At 45.0% G+C, this 17,495-nt stretch overlaps 1 protein-coding gene across 2 annotated transcripts; it reads right to left on the bottom strand.

Annotated features, from left to right (window-relative positions):
* Positions 1-2,158: 2,158 nt before the first annotated feature.
* Positions 2,159-3,364, bottom strand: UBE2L5 (ubiquitin conjugating enzyme E2 L5). 2 transcript variants are annotated; one of them, XM_055244766.2, is made up of 2 exons: positions 2,963-3,364; positions 2,159-2,866 (listed from the first exon to the last, which is right to left on the bottom strand). In XM_055244766.2, exons 1-2 carry the CDS (start codon positions 2,987-2,989, stop codon positions 2,525-2,527), a joined length of 369 nt encoding a protein of 122 aa, XP_055100741.1. In that variant the 5' UTR covers positions 2,990-3,364; the 3' UTR covers positions 2,159-2,524. The 2 variants fall into 2 exon arrangements, with proteins under 2 accessions (XP_055100741.1, XP_055100740.1); XM_055244765.2 differs by having other exon boundaries at positions 2,167-3,120.
* Positions 3,365-17,495: the final 14,131 nt, after the last annotated feature.

Here is a 17,495-nt window from a genome sequence, read left to right as displayed (position 1 = left end):
TAGAGAATTAAGGCAATTTAACAATCACTTTCCACACTCCAGAAGCTTAGGATACCATCTTTAGGCCAGCTCATGTTTTTAATCAACTCATGGTAACTATTGGTTCTAAATGAAAAGTTTCCCTTTTTATTGTTTAGCTGTGGTTGAAATTTGCATTTTCTCTGAATCAATAAAATAAAAGTTGGTTGGCATCTTCTCAGATTTTCCTGCTTCTGTTGGGGCACAAAAATTCTCTTTGGTTCTACTTTACCCTTTGCATGTTAAGCAATCCTAGTTCCCTTACCTCTCCTGATCCTTTCCCCTCTCCTTCCAGCTGATGGCTCCTCTCTCATCCTGCCGGGAGGTTCCTGACTACGTTCTCTGGGGTAGTTCAGAAATCTACCCTCACCAGTAGCCCTCACTCTCCAAAACAAAAACCAGACAACTCTTGGTTTGGCACTTTATTATGCTAAAAATAAAATAAAATAAAGAAAAAAAAGAAGCACAAAATGACTCATATACATTCCCTCAGACTAACAGGGGGAGTGACTCACCTTCCCTCCTCAGCATGTATCACTCATGTCTTACGGATTACGACATGGAATCATGTGTAGGTTTCTCTGCCACTTTCTAGAGCCAGTTAAATTCTAAGATCCTCAAAAGTTTGGTAGTCATAAACTGACTATTAAATGCTTAGGCATCAAATATGGTAATGAAATGAAAATATGTCTTCCATGAAGACACTGGCTATGACAATGACCACAGAAGAAAATCCCTGGAATCTTAATATGGTGATTTCTCGTTGCTCACCAAGATGTGTGGGTTTCCCTTCACTGATGATACACACACGAGCTACTCCTACTGCCCATGACAAAGAGAACTCAAGAAGGCAAACTTTCTTTACAAGTTAAAGGTAAAATAAGCTAGATTGATAATAGTTTCTATAGATTTATTTATCTTTTTGACAAGTTTAAAATATATGCTTAAAATATAATTTATAAAATGCTTAATCTGCTGACTCCAGAGCCTGCAGTGCAGGGTGGGGTGGGGGTGGGCAGCTGCCCACTACACCAGCAGAGCAAGAGTGCAGAGGTGCGGCTCTCCCTCCCGAGGGAGACATCCAAGGGGCCCTGTGCACCCCTGGAATCACACAACTAGTTTCTACAGATTTTAGATATGAGAAATTATAGACACTGGCTTCAGTTATTCAAAAGCAAGAGCTTGGGCTTTTTGATCCTTTAATTAAAGTTCTTGTTCCAAAAAATGTGTGCAAACACAACCTTTAACAGCTCAATTTCTAAAAATTATTTCATAAAAGGAGGAGAGTGAGTAATCCTCTATGTATATGTTCTACAGGACAAATCTTATCACCAATTACTAAAGCAGGGAAGTGCAGCTTGTCAAAAAGGCCTTACTGGAGAGGCGGTGGGGGATGGGGGATGGAGAATATGAAAATGTCATTGAGGATGAGAGCCTAGACATGATAAAAGATGCAGCACCTCAGATCAGCCCAGCCAAAATGAGAGGTGGCAAAGCTACCTTTTTGTCTGTGAAATTTGCATGCGTTTCATTTCCTTTACCAATGCCATCTGAGTCCCTCCAAACCACCTCACCTTCTGTTGTCTCCATTTCAGCCTAAAGACACCCCAGTTATGGTGTGCATTCCAGGTATTTCAATCATTTTTTTGGGGGGGGGTGGGGACAGAGTTTTGCTCTTGTTGCCCAGGCTGGAGTGCAATGGCGCAATCTGGGCTCACTGCAGCCTCTGCCTCCAGGGTTCAAACGATTATCCTGCCTCAGCCTCCTGAGTAGCTGGGATTACAGGAGCCTGCCACCACGCCCGGCTACTTTTATTTATTTATTTATTTTATTTTTAGTAGAGATGGGGTTTCACCATGTTGGCCAGGCTGGTCTTGAACTCCTGACCTCAGGTGATCCACCCACCTCAGCTTCCCAAAGTGATGGGATTACAGGTGTGAGCCACCAAACCCGGCTCGCAGGTATTTCAATCAAAATGTCAGTTCAACGGGAAACATCAATTAAAACAAAAATGGATTTCCTACGACCAATACGAATTCCTGTGGCCACTCTCATCCCATCTCCTATCTACATCCACCAAAAAAAAAAAAAAAAGGCAAAAAAAAAAAAAAAAAAGCAAGGAATAGAGCATACAATCTCTTTACTTTTATGTTCTCTAAGTAAACCCTGGGTTCTGGTAGGACCCTGTGTCAACATCCTGATGTCTGAACTTATCCCGTTAGGGTAGCCAGATTTTATGTTTTTAAAACACCAACTGGTCCAATGTACAGTTCCGTCTATTAATGGCCACTTTTTTTTTTTTTAGAACATCTTAAATTTTTAATCCTTTCTTTACAGGTTACCTAGACCACTTTTAATTAAGAAAACTGTAGAAAGTTAGTAACTGCTGCAAGCGAACGCCAGGCGGTGGCACGTATCAATTTCCACAGAGTCCTGCTTTGTGGGGTGTCTGAATGTACTGCACGAGGTCTCTGCTCACACTTGCTGGAACCAATCGTGGCAGATTTTAGTCCACAGGTCGCTTTTCCCCATATTTCTCTGTAAACTCTTCAGCATTCTTACAGAATTTTTTACGGTCTTTAGAGTATTCTTCAGCTAGGTCAGCCCGAAGTGGGTGCTCGGGCTGCGGGTCATTCACCAGTGCTATGAGGGACTGGATTACTTGGTCGGTTTTGGTTGCTGGCTTCCAGTTTTCAGCACTAATTACTGGCAGACACACCTGCCCCTTTTCGTCGATGTTCGGGTGATAGATCTTTGTTTTAAATGTGATCCTCGGTGGTTTGAATGGGTACTCTGCTGGAAAGTTGATTTCGATTCTGAAGGCCCCCTTATTATATGGAGGGTTGTCAGGAACAATAAGCCCTTGCCAAGTCAATAAATTATCTTCATCAACCTGGATGTTACGGAAGTTTTCCATTCCACATTTGCGGATTTCTTCAAGCTCCTTCATCAGCCTCCTGCTGGCCGCCATCTTGGATTTGGTGCTGCTTCGTTCCCAGAATGCATCGTGGTAACGGCCACTTTTAATGGTTGCATATGTATACACTCAAATAACGTTCTGATGTGACAGTTTGAACTTAACGCTGAGCAAAGCAACTTGCCCACTGGTTGGTTAGAGTGATCATCCACAATCCTATACATTATAATTTTTTTTTTTTTTTTAGCCAGAGTCTCTCTCTGTTGCCCAGGCTGGAGTGCAGTGGCGCCATCTCGGCTCACTGCAACCTCAGCCTCCCGGGTTCAAGCCATCCTCTTGCCTCGGCCTCCCAAGTGGCTGGGATTACAGGCAAGTGCCACCATGCACAGCTAACTTTTTTTGTATTTTTAGTAGAGACGAGGTTTCACCATGTTGGCCTGGCTAGTCTCGATCTCCTGACCTCAAGTGATCTGCCCGCGTTAGTCTCCCAAAGCGCTCAGATTACAGACGTGAGCCACCGCACCCGGCTTTACACATTATAATTCTACCTACATATTCACCTGTTGCCTGACTGAAGACTGATATTATGTCCAGATCAGATTGCTCATCTTGCATTTCACAGCACAAAGTGAGATCCTTGGTGTTCGAATATTTTTTTCTGAGTCCCTCTGGACTCAGAAAATAACAAAAATTACAATTATAACTGGATTAATTTCTATTAATCCAGTTCATGTTCTTAACAGGAAGTAATTCAGACATGGGAAATGATAAAATGAATCAACTGAGAGCCAAAGAAGATAATGAATAGAGGTCAAATATACAAATACACTCATGCAAAGGGATAGAAATAATATATTTTGGGGCATTTTCACAAAAAGTTATCACTTTAGAGTACAAATGTAAATTATACTTGTTTACCTGAATTTTCAAGTGTAATTCACTTTGTAGAATATTTAATATATTGAAACCTGTCATTTTAATTATACAACTGGACTTGAATTTCTGTAGAACAAGTATACCCAGAACGACATGAAAAGCTCAGTAAGAAGGCAGCAAAACTTATTTTAAAATCACATATTTAAAGGTAAGATTATCTTTTACAATAAATTATTAATGGCACTACTCAAAATAAGTTATGGAATATGAATGCAAAGTAGTCAGAGTTATTTTTATATTTGGCATAAGAGCTAAGGAGCTTAAAAAGAAAAGCAGTATTAGAAAAACAAAAAATGGGACAGCAGTCACTTGGCTTCAATAAGCCTTCTCTGCAATATTCTGTAAGAAAAGAATATACACGTTGCATTTTTAAAAGTTACCTTGTTGTGGAAGCTTCTGAATTTTGGAAAGGAATGGTTGATTTTCATCAAAGCCTGGAAGAAACACAGACATTTTGAATCAAAATGTAACAGTATACGCAGAGAGCTCTCTAGCTGTAGATAATAAAATCACCACCTGAGCATAGGCTGTGTAGACCAGGACTAGGAAAGAAGTCCATCTGGCAGGAAAATAAGGAAGGATTCAGAGAGCAAGTAAGATTGCAGCAGATGTCAGGGTACAGAAAACAATTGAACAAGTAAGCATTCAAAATAGTATGTTTATATGACCTGTCTTCCCCAACTGAAAGCTCCATGTGGGCAGGGATTGTAATTTTGTCCATTGCTGTATCCCCAGCTTCTGGGCCAGTGTCTGGCTTATAGGAGGTGCTCCATACATTCCCCCTCCCGACCCCTCACTTTTGTGTAAGCCCCGACTCGCATCCATACTTTTTTTTTTTTTTTTGAGAAGGAGTTTCACTCTTGTCTCCCAAGCTAGAGTTCAATGGTGTGATCTCAGCTCACTGCAACCTCCACCTCCCAGGTTCAAGCGATTCTCCTGCCTTAGCCTCCTGAGTAGCTGGGATTACAGGCACTGACCACCATGCCTGGCTAATTTTTGTATTTTTAGTAGAGATGGGGTTTTGCCACGTTGGCCAGGCTGGTCTCAAACTCCTGACCTCAGGTGATCCACCTGCCTTGGCCTCCCAAAGTGCTGGGATTACAAGCGTGAGCCACTGTGCCTGGCCTTTTTTTTTTTTTTTTTTTTTTTTTGAGACGGAGTTTCATTCTTATCAACCAGGCTGGAGTGCAATGGCCCAATCTTGGCTCACTGCAACATCTGCCTCCCAGGTTCAAGCGATTCTCCTGCCTCGGCCTCCCGAATAACTGGGATTACAGGCACGCCTGGCTAATTTTTGTTATTTTTAGCAGAGACAGGGTTTCACCATGTTGGCCAGGCTGGTCTCAAACTCCTGACCTCAGGTGATCTGCCCACCTTGGACTCCCAAAGTGCTGGAATTACAGGCGTGAAACACCGCGCCTAGCCCATAAATATTTGATGAGTGAATAAACATAAGCTGAAGTTTCAGAAGACAGATTTGTCCAAGGAAATTAAGTCCCACAAGTACGTGATGAACACCTAAACAGTACTATGTTAAGTGTCCACATGTAATGCAAAAGTAACTATTATCCAAGACTCAGTAATATGGCATGAGAATGCATGGCGCTGAGTGGGGAGGAGGGACTGTCTTTAGGAAGAAGGCATTAGAGATGGTATTGAATGGTGAGTGGTAGGAAAGGCAAGGACTGGAGCCCCATGCCAGGCCCTGGGCTTTGTATTCCATTCCCAATCTCCCTGAGAACAGGAACCACTTCACCTACCTTTGAATGCCAAGTGCCTGCCTCACTGTGTTTCTAGTAGGTGCTCAATAAATGCCCATGAAGTGATAAGTAGACAGTTGGGACCCAGGCAGTGCATCCAATGGAGCTGCAGGATCAGCATGCTGGCCGGGACCAGCCAGGGAATCAGCCAGGGCCTATTTCTTTGTTCTCTGTCTCATCTACTTGAACAACTGTGGCCAATCCAGGATGGGCACTGTCAGAGCGTGGTCTAGAACTCCTCCCTGAGGATTAAATGTTAAAATATTAACCCTCAGGCCCCACTGGGACTTCTTGAATCAAAATCCTGAGGGAGAGAACAGAAACTGGAATGTAAAGCAGGTATCCAAGAACTGGGCACTGTGGCTCATGCCTGTAATCCTAGCACTTTGGGAGGCTGAGGTAGGGGGATTGCTTGAGGCCAGGAGTTCAAGACCAGCCTGGGCAACACAGTGAGACCTGGTGTCTACAAATAAAACATTACAAATTAGGTGGGCATGGTAGCACACACCTGTAATCCTAGCTACTCAGGAGGCTGGACCAGGAAGATCACTGAGCCCAGGAGGTCGAGGCTGCAGTGAGCTATGATTGACTGCACTCCAGGAAGTGAAATCCCAAGAGCAAGAGAAACAACAATTTTGGGTGATCACTGTAGGCCAGGTACCGTTCAAGATGCTTTCACATATAGTAATTTCATTTATTTATTTAGTTAGTTTTAAATTTGCTGTAAACTCTGAGCAGACATATATAGTAATTTATTATGCAATAATCCACAGAGGTAGTTTGATTATAACTATCTGTGTTTGAGGAAACAAGCTCAGGGATAGTATATAACTTGCTTTACACCGAATGGCAAGTAACTATTGGGGATCCAAATTCCTGAGCCTAGTTTCAGAGACCACACACTCTCCTACATCTCACGGCACCTTAGGGGAATGCAGAATCCAGGAAACTAGGACATCGTGTTGTGCCTGCCTTCAGGAAATGTACAGTCAGCCTCTGTTTGGTTGAATCTGCCTAAATGAATCTCCAGAAATCGAGATTTGAGGTTTTAACATTACATAATTCTAGATCCTAGAGTGTCAAAGTCATCTGTGACTTTAATAATCTTAATAAGATGACCAAGCACTGGGTGCAGTGGTTTGTCTGAACCAGGACTAATTTTTAGAAAATTCACATGTGCAGAGTGGACAAGTGCCTTAACAGAGTGAAGGCAGAGGTGGGGGAAGACAGCTGGAGAGGTACAGACTGTCACCTTCACACCTAACACCGCTGTTGGCTCCAGCCAACAGTCCCGCCCAGGGTGGCCCGGTCTTCTCATGTTTCAGAGAAGCCCAAAGTCCAGCTTTCCATGTGAAACATAACAATTTCAAAATATCCATAACTAATTCAAAAGTTTAAACTACACCCCACAGGCCAAAGAAACAGGTCTGGAAGACAAGTTCAGGCCTACGGAGCTCCAGCATGCACCCTCTGGTTGGGAACATACAAATCCCAGGGCGTTAAGCTACATAAAGTAACTAGGACGTGGTTTAGCGAAAACGGTTTCCATCAGAACCTGTCTGTGCATCTGCTGGCATGAAGGTATATCCCTACCACTATTTCTGGTTTAATTTAGGAAAATATGCATTGCATCGTCTTTCAATTTTATGCAAGTGTATCAGATGTAGCCTGAAGGCCAAATTTTTGTAAACTAGAATTGCGTCTTTCTATTACCCTACCTTCCCACCGTAAGGATGCCTCATTCTGGTTTTTGAGTGATCTTTAATGAGTACTGGCCAATTTTAAATGTATGATTCCCCAGCCTTTCAGTTCATTTTATTTTTTTGAGACAAGGTCTGGCTGGAGTGCAGTAGTGCTATCTTGGCTCACTGCAACCTCCACTTCCCAGGCTCATGCCATCCTCCTGTCTCAGCCTCCCTAATAGCTGGGACTACAGGTGTGCACCACCACGCCCAGCTAGTATTGTATTTTTTTAGAGATGGAGTTTCGCTATGTTGCCTAGGCTGCTCTTGAACTCCTGGACTCAAATGATCCCCCTGCCTCAGCCTCCCAAAGTGCTGGGATTACAGGCGTTGAGCCACCACACCCGGCTCTAGTTTATTTTAAAGGAAAATAGAGTAAAGTCTCTGGGGGAAGAACCTCCAGTTTAATAAACACTCTATATTGTATCTGCTTTATTGTAATTGTAGTTGGAGATTTTCCAGATGGAACTTCTCTTACTGAAGCCTTAAACCTGCTGTGTTTCAGAGCAGAAGTTATTCATGTCTGTCTGTCTCTCTCTGACACACATACACAAAAACTAGATATGTGATTTACTATATATGACATGATAAACAACATTCTAAAACAGTAAGTTTAGAACAACAAATTGAGTTTTGTCATTGCTATTATTTAATGATTTTATCATGTTACTTTATGTAGAATGGCTATGGAATAATTAACTAGGTTTTGTTGTGGTTTTTAATATCTCCACAATCTAAATAATAAACCATTTTCCCAATATTGGCATCGCTTTAGAAGAGATTTTCTTATCTATTTTTTGGCAGAGTTAAAAAGGTGCCTCTCCCTCTGTGTCCTAATTTTTGCAACGTGTGTGCATTTATTACGTGTCACCAAGCGAGGCAATGCTAACCTAGCAAAGCAGAAATCATCACCAGAGCAAATTAATGCAATGTCACCCGCTGACCGATGTTAAACGCGGCAGAGACTCACAAGCATCCGTGTGAATGGATTTAAAAGGCACTTACAGGGATGACCCGCAAAGATCCTAGTTTCAAGATACAACAGAAAGCCTCCAGGAAGTGAAGCCAGCAGGTTCTAATCTCATTTATTTTCATGGCTATGGTTTTTTATTGTAGTTTTCCACTGTAAAACCAAAGAGCATCAAAGGAAGAGAACAGCTTTCCCTCTCCCGGAAGCCTCACTGAGCGGAGTTCCCTGAGCTGCGCGGCCGCCGGTCACAGGGAAGCTGCCCCGCGCGCGAAGCTCCCCGAGCGCCCAGCCCTGCCTGCGCCGCAGCCGCCACCACCGCTGCCACCACCGCCGCCGCGGCCCGGGAGCTGAGCTGGGCTGGGCTGGGCGGGGCTGGGCTGGGCGGGGCGGGGCGGGGCGGGGAGGGGCTGGGCGGGGCGGGACGGGGCGGGGCGGGCGTCCGTAGTTAGTTATTTATTTAGCGGCCGCAGCAAAGCTCTGCGGCGCTCGTGAAACCTGAAGACGCCTTGCAGGTAGCCAGGCGCTCCCACTCGTCCAACAGCTCCCGGGCTTGGGAGAAACTAAGGAACTTGCTTCGCCCGCCCGCAGCTCCCTGGGGCCGCTGGCCCACTCGCGGCACTCGCCCTCCCCGCTCTTCCCCCACTTTCTACCCCCACCTCCGCCCTCCCCACCTTCCCCTTCCCCCGCTTTCCCCTCTCCCACCTCCACCTTCTCTCCCCTCCCACATCCCCCGTCTCCCACTTCCCCCTCCTTCCCGCCCCGCCGCTCCCTCCTCCCCTCCTTCCTCCCCCCCGTTCCTCTCCTTACCACCTCCTCCGCCCTCCCCCATCTCCTCCCCGCTCCCCTCTCCACCCCCTCTTTCCCCACTCCGCTCCCCGGGCGGCGGGCGGCTCCCTGGCTCCGGCGTGTACAGATTTGGGCAGAATGTGGTTCCAAGGCTCTCGGTCAAGAATTCAGAGTAGGAAAGTTTGCTGGCGGCGCCGCGGCTCACACCACTCCCCGCCCCGGGGGTGGTCCTCGAGGCCGGGCCCCGCCACCCGTGCTTTCCTTCCCGGAGCCTTCGCTCTTCTCCGGGAAGGCCCGGCCTTACATAAGGGCCCGTGCGCCCGCCCCAGCCCTGTGGGCAGCGCGCTCTTGCTCTGCTCAGTTTAACGAAGATTCTGCTCCTGAAGCTTAGTACAGATAAAAAGAGCAGCGGTCCATTTCATTTTAGACAGGAAAATGAGGGCGCAAAAGGGGACTGAGGGAGAGAGGCCAGAAAACAAGACAGCAGGTTCATGCTGGTGGCAGGTGGATGGATAGAAGGTTCCTTGAGAGCGGAATTTCCTATTTGGATGCCTGTGCAGAGGGAAGTGGCTGTAAAGATCAAGTAGCTTTGATAACGCCAAGGTGGCCTGGACAACAGACGCCCAGGGAAGGAAAGGGGGCGGGACTTATGCTGTCAGAAAGGATCATCACTATCCGATCTTCAGTAAGACCTGCGCCTCAGCGAGGGCGCGTGTAGAGGAGATGTGGGTATGGGCCATGTGCAGGGAGCATAATGCCTGCGTCTCCAGCGGCAGGCCTGGCGTGCAACAGGCACACCATAAACAGCTAACACGTGGGCACTGTGCTAAAACTTTGCCAACTTGGTTGCATTTAATCCTTAAAACAATTGAGCCCTCCTTACTCCCATTTTACACACGGGGAGACTGAGACCTGGATGGGCTAAGTGACTTGGCCATGACCACACAGCTCTTTGCAGCCGACCGAGGACTCAAACCTTGGACTCCAAAACTCATGCTGTGGGACAACTTCGTATTTGGGAGGCGTAATACAAAAGGGTTCAGCTTTGGGGCAGAGTGAAGGGACACTGCGTTTGGAAGATGGGCAGATAGGCTTGCAGCAGGTGGATATGTATGTTCCCACAGTTCTCTCACACTCACATTTCACCATGACACAGCGGAGCTTTACCCCTCAGGATGTTACTGAGGCGGTTCATTAGCCCGAGTTTCTGAATTCCTCTACTTCCTCCACAGTGGGTACTTGAGGAGCTGTTGTCTCTGGTTAACCCAAGTCTCCTTGTGGCTCTTTAGGGAAATTCCCTGTGCCCAAGACTGGTATCCATGTGCAGAGTTACTGGACTATCCAACGGGATTAAAAATAATTCCCCAAATTCCCATTCTTCTGGGAATTTGTGGGATTCCTGGCCCCCACAATAGTTTATAAGGGGCCTAACCTGGAGCCTAAGGATGTGGGTGTACAGGAGTAATGATGATGGGACATTCTTAGTCCAGCGTGAATGTGTGTCCCTTTGCTGCTTCTCCCCAGCAACTATGAAACACCTGATACTGTTAGGCCCCTCCGATAGTTTCTTTTTAAACGGTTTTGAGATCCTACTAAGGATGTTTTTTTTTTTTTTTTTTTTTTTTATTGCTTCAGTTGCTATTTTTACTACCACTGAACATCCACACACTCATACGAACCCAGAAGACACCCTAATCCTCCCCAAAAGTGAGAGAAAGATTTGACATCCGAGCCTGCTAAGGAAGTCAGTGGGAAGCCTGGTTCTCAAATCAAATGTCTACACATGTTCCAATAGAGTACAGAGAAAATCGGTGTTTAAGAGCCCATGTGGTGGGATAATACCTTAGGGTGCTGTCTGGTAGTTCATTTATTTCTAAACCTATTGTAGCTGCCATATTGATAATTAAATATCCCGTAGGAGCTCTAGGAGGGTCTCCTCGTGTTATCCCTTCTCCATTTTTTTTAGGGTAAGAATTGAAGCCGCCAAAAGGCTTACTATACCTCACAACACCCAAGCCTTGTTTTGGGACATGGGGACAGTGGATCTATGGCTCCTCAGGGTGCCAACCAAGTGAAGAAGGAAGCCAGCTCCACTCAACAGCTCCTACAAAGGAAGGGCCACAGGGGAGGGGCTTCAGTGGTTCCAGGCAGCTGCTTCATTCACAACAGAATGGCCGTTTTCTCCAGCATGGCCAACTACCCCTAGTCTTTTTTGTCTCGACAGCCTAGAAGGCAGAAGCTAGGGCCAAGGCTGCTGCTAAGGAATTCCTACTCCTACTGGGGCCTAATGTCAGGCTTTCCTTATATTGTGGAGCGGGCCCTGGAGGATAGTTAGAGACTCCTTTCCTGCTGGGCACCCTGAAGGGGAGCAAGAGGATCTGGTGAGCAAAATGAAGCAAAGCTTAGTGCAGTGCTGGAGCTGACAGCCCGGTTCCCTACTGTATGCAGTTGGCTCAGGGCTGTCCCCCACCTTGGAGCTTCTTGCCACTCACGGGCTACCCTGCACACACTACTTACTGCCCAGGCCTGTCTGCCGCCACAGTACCCTGTACCTGAGACCTTTCCTGGCCTCTGCTGGATCCCAGGCCTAGTATCATTCCTAGGGACTCCAGAGGCAAGTCCAGGCTAATATGCTCTGGGAAAACAATGGACAATGTACACGTTTGCCTTTTGACTTAGATAAATGATACCTGGATCCCAGGTCTGGCTCTGGGGCAGGGGAGCTTCAGGCCTGGCTATGGCAGAACACTGAAGGAGGTACTTTGGGTTTTCACAACCTCTTAAATCATCTCAGAGAGAGAGTGAGCAACTTACTTTCACATGCACAAGCTGCCGCTGGCTCTGTCACAAGAAGATGAACTACAGGTAATAAAATCAAGATGAAGTTCTGTGTAAATCTTTCCAGCTTACAAAAATTGTAGAAAGTTGAAGATGAAAGGGATATTAAAGAGCATCTCATTCTACCTCCTCCTTTTGCAGCTGTAAGAACCGAGGCCCAGGGAGGGGGACTGGGGAAGCCACCATCACACAGCTGCTCCGTGGCAGGAGTTGTGCTGACTTTCTGTGGCTGTTGCCATTACACCCAGCATCTTTTGACTTTTGAAAACAGTGAAGGAGAAATCAGTCCTCCCAGCATCTTCACCTCGCACGACGTTTATTGTTTCCAGCTGTTAAAAATTGGCCGTTCAGAAATGGGTCGCCCTGCCAGTCATTGAGGGTCACCGCGGTGGGAAGTGCTGATTTAGAGGGCAGCAGAACAGGGAGGTGATTGGAGGCATAATTGCCAGTCTCCTCCCTGGCACCTGGGGATTTCTGTCATTCAAGCCCCTGGGTGTGTGCCCTCAGCAAATACCCACAGAGTCAATTGCTAACTGCAGTCATCTGTGCATTTGCCCTCGGGATGGAAAGCCAGAAGAAATTCCATTTCCTAATCTAGTTGGCCTTGGGTGAGAAGATGTTTTTGCCTAATGGAAGCCTTTGGAGAGTGAATAATGTGAATAATGTGTATTTAGGACCTACGGTGCTCCCCAGGATGCTGTAAGGGACCTGGTTATAAAGAAAAAAACCTCACAGGTGGTCTTGGCTTTGGCTTTGTCTGCATTAAGTCCTTTTGGTTGGAAGTAATCAACTTGAGCTGACTTAAGCATTAAGGGACCTATAAGAGTATAGCAGTATCTCATGAAGTCCAAGGGCACATGGCCTCAAGGTAGCTCGAGAAGCTGCTAGGAACCTAGGCAGTCCACCTTCTCCAGCTTTCTTCTCTGCTTCATGTCTCTCTCTGCAATCCACTTTCTTCTCTGTGAGTAGCTGGGCAGAGGATAATCCCTCAACAACTATCACATCTACATCTCTCCTAAAGAGATTAGCCAAAGGTGAGTGGCTGTCCTCAGTCCAATACCAGATACCTGGGAGAGGGAAATTTGGTTGTCTCAGCCTGGGTCAAGTGCACAGCTTGATCCAATCAGATGTGCCCGGGAGAGGGTGCCCTGAGACAGGCACATCTGGGGACACTCATCCTCATGAATGACCAAAGGACAGTTCTCCAGGAAAGAAGAGAGAAGAGTGGAGGTCACACATTTCAAATGTGTATTATAGGCGTCAAATTAGTTACTGATACAGAAAAATGGCAATGTCTAAGTAGGGGGCTTGAGAAACAGTTCAAACACTGTAGAGATTTTGATTATTTGCTTAACTTCCGGGATGATAAATTGTCTATTATGGAGCTGTATTTTTTTTTTGGAGACAGAGTCTTGCTCTTTGGCAAGGCTGGAGTGCAGTGGCGTGATCTCGGCTCACCGCAACCTCCGCCTCCAGGTTCAAGCAATTCTCCTGCCTCAGCCTCCCGAGTAGCTGGGATTAAAGGTGCCCACCACCACCCCTGGCTAATTTTTGTATTTTTAGTAGAAATGGGGTTTCACCACGTTGGCGAGGCTGGTCTGGAACTCTTGACCTCAAGTGATCTGCCCTTCTCGGCCTCCCAAAGTGCCAGGATTACAGGTGTGACCCACCATGCCCAGGTGGAGCTGAATCTTTTTTTTTTTTTTTTTTTTGAGGTGGGGGGATGGAGTCTTGCTTTTTCGCCCAGGCTGGAGTGCAATGGCACGATCTTGGCTCACTACAAGCTCCGCCTCCCAGGTTCAAGCAATTCTTCCGCCTCAGCCTCCCCAGTAGCTGGGATTACAGGCATGTGCCACCACACCCGGGTAATTTTTGTATTTTTAGTAGAGACAAGGTTTCACCATGTTGGCCAGGCTGGTCTTGAACTCCTGAGCTCAAGTGATCCACCCACCTCAGCCTCCCAAAGTGCTGGGATTACAGGCATGAGCCACCCCGCCCAGCCAATCTTTTTATATAGTAGATTTCTTGCAATGTAACCCCTATCCTCTGGGCTTTGTATAAAAAGTGCATTCAGACAATCTGAGGAGTGTCTTAATTTTTTGTGTGACTATCATATATATTTTCATCCTGTTGAGGTGTGTTTGCTAGGTGGATATTGAACATGAAATCAAAGTATAATTTTAAACTTGCGTTGAAATATATGTGTATAAGCATATGTGCACAATTACCTATATTGTTAAACACCCAACCTGCTTTCCAAAGGATTTGAAGCAACATCTAATAAAAACACAGAAAAAGTATGGCCAAGAGCTGTAAACATCAAAAAAAGAAGTAAAGGGCAAGTCGCGAACAGATTGCAGTTGAGCAAAGCTGCAAAGGACTGTAATGCCAGGCCTGAAGTGACTGCTAAATGTAGCTCTGAACTTTCTGATATTCAAAGCCAAAAATAGATATATTTTATTATTTAAACAGTGTCTACTCTGAGGTCCTCAGAACCCTTTCAGGGGGCCCACAGATCAAAACTATTTTCATAATAACACCAAGACATTGTTTGCATCTTTCATTGTCATTCTCTTAGGAGTGTACAGTGGAGTTTTCCAGAAGGCACATGCCGTGTGCATCACCACAGATTAAATGCAGAAACAGACATGAGGATCTAGCTGTGTCCTACTAGGCCAGACATTTAGGACATTTAAAAGTGTAAAACAATGCCATTCTTCTCACTAACTTTTTTGTTTTGGAAAATATATCTTTCATAAAATATTAATTATGTTGCTATATTATGGGTTTGTTGTTATTATTTTACGTGAATTAATAATTTTCTGATTTAATTTCTATTACTGTAAATATTGATGGATATATCCTATATAAGCAAAAACTCTTTGGGGTTCTCAACTATTTTTAAGTGTAAAGGGGTCATTAGAGAACTGCTCAAGAATATTAGTGTTATTTAAAGAGCTTCTGCACAGAAAAAGAAACTATCAACAGAGTAAACAAACTACAGAATGGGAGAAAATCTTCACAAGCTGTGCATCTGACAGGGGGCTAACATCCAGGCTGTATAGGGAACTTAAACAATTCAATGAGTAAAAAATAATTAACCCCATTAAAAAGTGGGCAAAGGACATGAACAGACACTTCTCAAAAGAAGACATACAAGCAGTCAACAAACATGAAAAAATGTTCCACATCACTAATCAGAGAAATGCAAATTTAAACCACAGGGAGATACCATCTCACTCTAGTCAGAATGGCTATTATTAAAAAGTCAAAAAAAAATAACAGATGCTGTTGAGGCTGTAGAGAAAATGTAATGCTTATACATTGTTGATGGGAACGTAAATTAGTCCAGCCACTGTGGAAAGCAGTTTGGAGATTCCTCAGAGAACTTAGAACTACCATTTGACCCAGCAGTCCCATTACTGGGTACATACCCAAAAGAAAACAAATCTTTCCGCCAAAAAGACACGTGTGCTCATATGTTCACTGCAGCACTATTCACAATAGCAAAGACATGGAATCAATCTAGGGGTCCATCAATGGTGGATTAGATAAAGAAAATGTGGTACACATACACCATGAAATAGTGCCTAGCCATAAAAAAGAACGAAATCGTGTCCTTTGCAGCAACATGGATGCAGCTGGAAGCTGTTAGCCCAAGTGAATTAATGCAGGAACAGAAAACCAAATCCTGCATTTTCTCACTTATAAGTGGGAGCTAAACATTGAGTACACGTGGACATAAAGATGGAAACAACAGACGCTGGAGACTACTAGAGGGAGGAGAAAGGGAGGGAGGAGAAAGGGAGGGAGGAGGAAGGGAGGGAGGAGGAAGGGAGGGAGGAGGAAGGGAGGGAGGAGAAAGGGAGGGAGGAGAAAGGGAGGGAGGAGAAAGGGAGGGAGGAAAAAGGGAGGGAGGAAAAAGGGAGGGAGTCAAAGGCTGAAAAACTACCTATTAGGTACCATGCTCACAACCTCGGTGATGGGATTAATTGAACCTCAAACCTCAGTGTCACACAATATACTCATTTAACAAACCTGCATATGTACCCTCTGAATCTAAAATAAAAGTTGAAATTATTTTTTTTAAAAAGAATATTACTATTATTTAATCATCGTATCAGTCTGTTCTCACAATGCTATATATTAATAAAAGTACCTGAGACTGGGTAATTTTTAAGGAAAAGAGTTGACTCACAGTTCCGCATGGCTGAGGAGGCCTCAGGAAACTTACAATTATGGTAGAAGGGGAAGCTTGCAAGGCATGTCTTACATGGTGGCAGGAGAGAGATAGAGAGAGCAAGGCAGGGGTTGGGGGGAAAGTGCCACACTTTTAAACCATCAGATCTCGTGAGAACTCACTATCACAAGAATACCATAAAGGAAACTGGCCCCGTGATCCAGTCACTTCCTACCAGGTCCTTCCCCTGACACATGGGGATTGCAATTCGAGATGAGATTTGGATGGGGACACAGAGCCAAACCATATCATGTTTTGAGAAAATTCAGCCTAGGTAAACAAAAATTCATGTTAGAAAGTATTACATTTGTATTACAAAAAGATTTTTCATTTTGGAAATATTAGACTTATGGAGGGGGTGATCAATAACTTTATTGATTGAATGATTGAGTAGTTCATTGTATATTTAAAACATGATTCAAGGCCAGGCGCGGTGGCTCATGCCTGTAATTCCAGCACTTTGGGTGGCTGAGGTGGGCGGATCACGAGGTCAGGAGATCGAGACAATCCTGGCTAACACGGTGAAAGCCAGTCTCCACTAAAAAAAAAAATTAGCCAGGCGTGGTGGCGGGTACCTGTAGTCCCAGCTACTTGGGAGGCTGAGGCAGGAGAATGGTGTGAACTTGGGAGGCGGAGCTTGCAGTGAGCCGAGATTACGCCACTGCACTCCAGCCTGGGTGACAGAGTGAGACTCCATCTCAAAAAAATAAATAAATAAAAATAAACATGATTCAGATGATCCCAGTTGACTCAGTTTACCAGTTATATGTATAATACACTTAGGAAAACAAAACTGTACTGCACATTTGCAGTAGAAAAGAAGGAAGCATGCTTCCAGGTATGGCTAGTGTCCGCTGTTAGGCAAGCCCCAGAATGGGAGGAAAAGTCTAGAGTTGGTAAAAGAGCAGCGCCAAAGAAAATAGGAACTCCAAAGTTTAAGTGGAACTTAATTCCTTTGACAGCATGGTTGAGCAGAAGATCAAGGCGGTGCATATAAATTTCAGTAAGACATTAGACAAAAATCTTTTATAGTGTTCTTGTTGATTAGCTAATGGAGAGATGCAGGGTAGATCATGGTACAATTAGATTGATTTGCAGCTAGCTGGTTGAACAATCATTTCCCAAAAGTCTTGGTAATGGATCCATTTCAACTTCGACGGGGTTCTTTATAGGCTCACCTCGGGGCTCTATCTTAAGCCTCACTCAATACAATATTGTTATAAGTCATATGCTGGTGAAATCTGTTGTTGACACATAGATAAGAGGAATAGCTTATACATTAAGATGC

This window comes from Symphalangus syndactylus, chromosome 15, assembly GCF_028878055.3.
Source record: "Symphalangus syndactylus isolate Jambi chromosome 15, NHGRI_mSymSyn1-v2.1_pri, whole genome shotgun sequence".
Taxonomy (NCBI): Eukaryota; Metazoa; Chordata; class Mammalia; order Primates; family Hylobatidae; genus Symphalangus; species Symphalangus syndactylus.
Note: the sequence above shows the minus strand (reverse complement) of the source record. Positions and strands in the feature narration are given on the sequence as shown.

Coding starts and splice junctions, on each gene's coding strand:
- UBE2L5 (XM_055244765.2), bottom strand. CDS start 2,989: ATGGCGGCCAGCAGGAGGCTGATGAAGGAGCTTGAAGAAATCCGCAAA.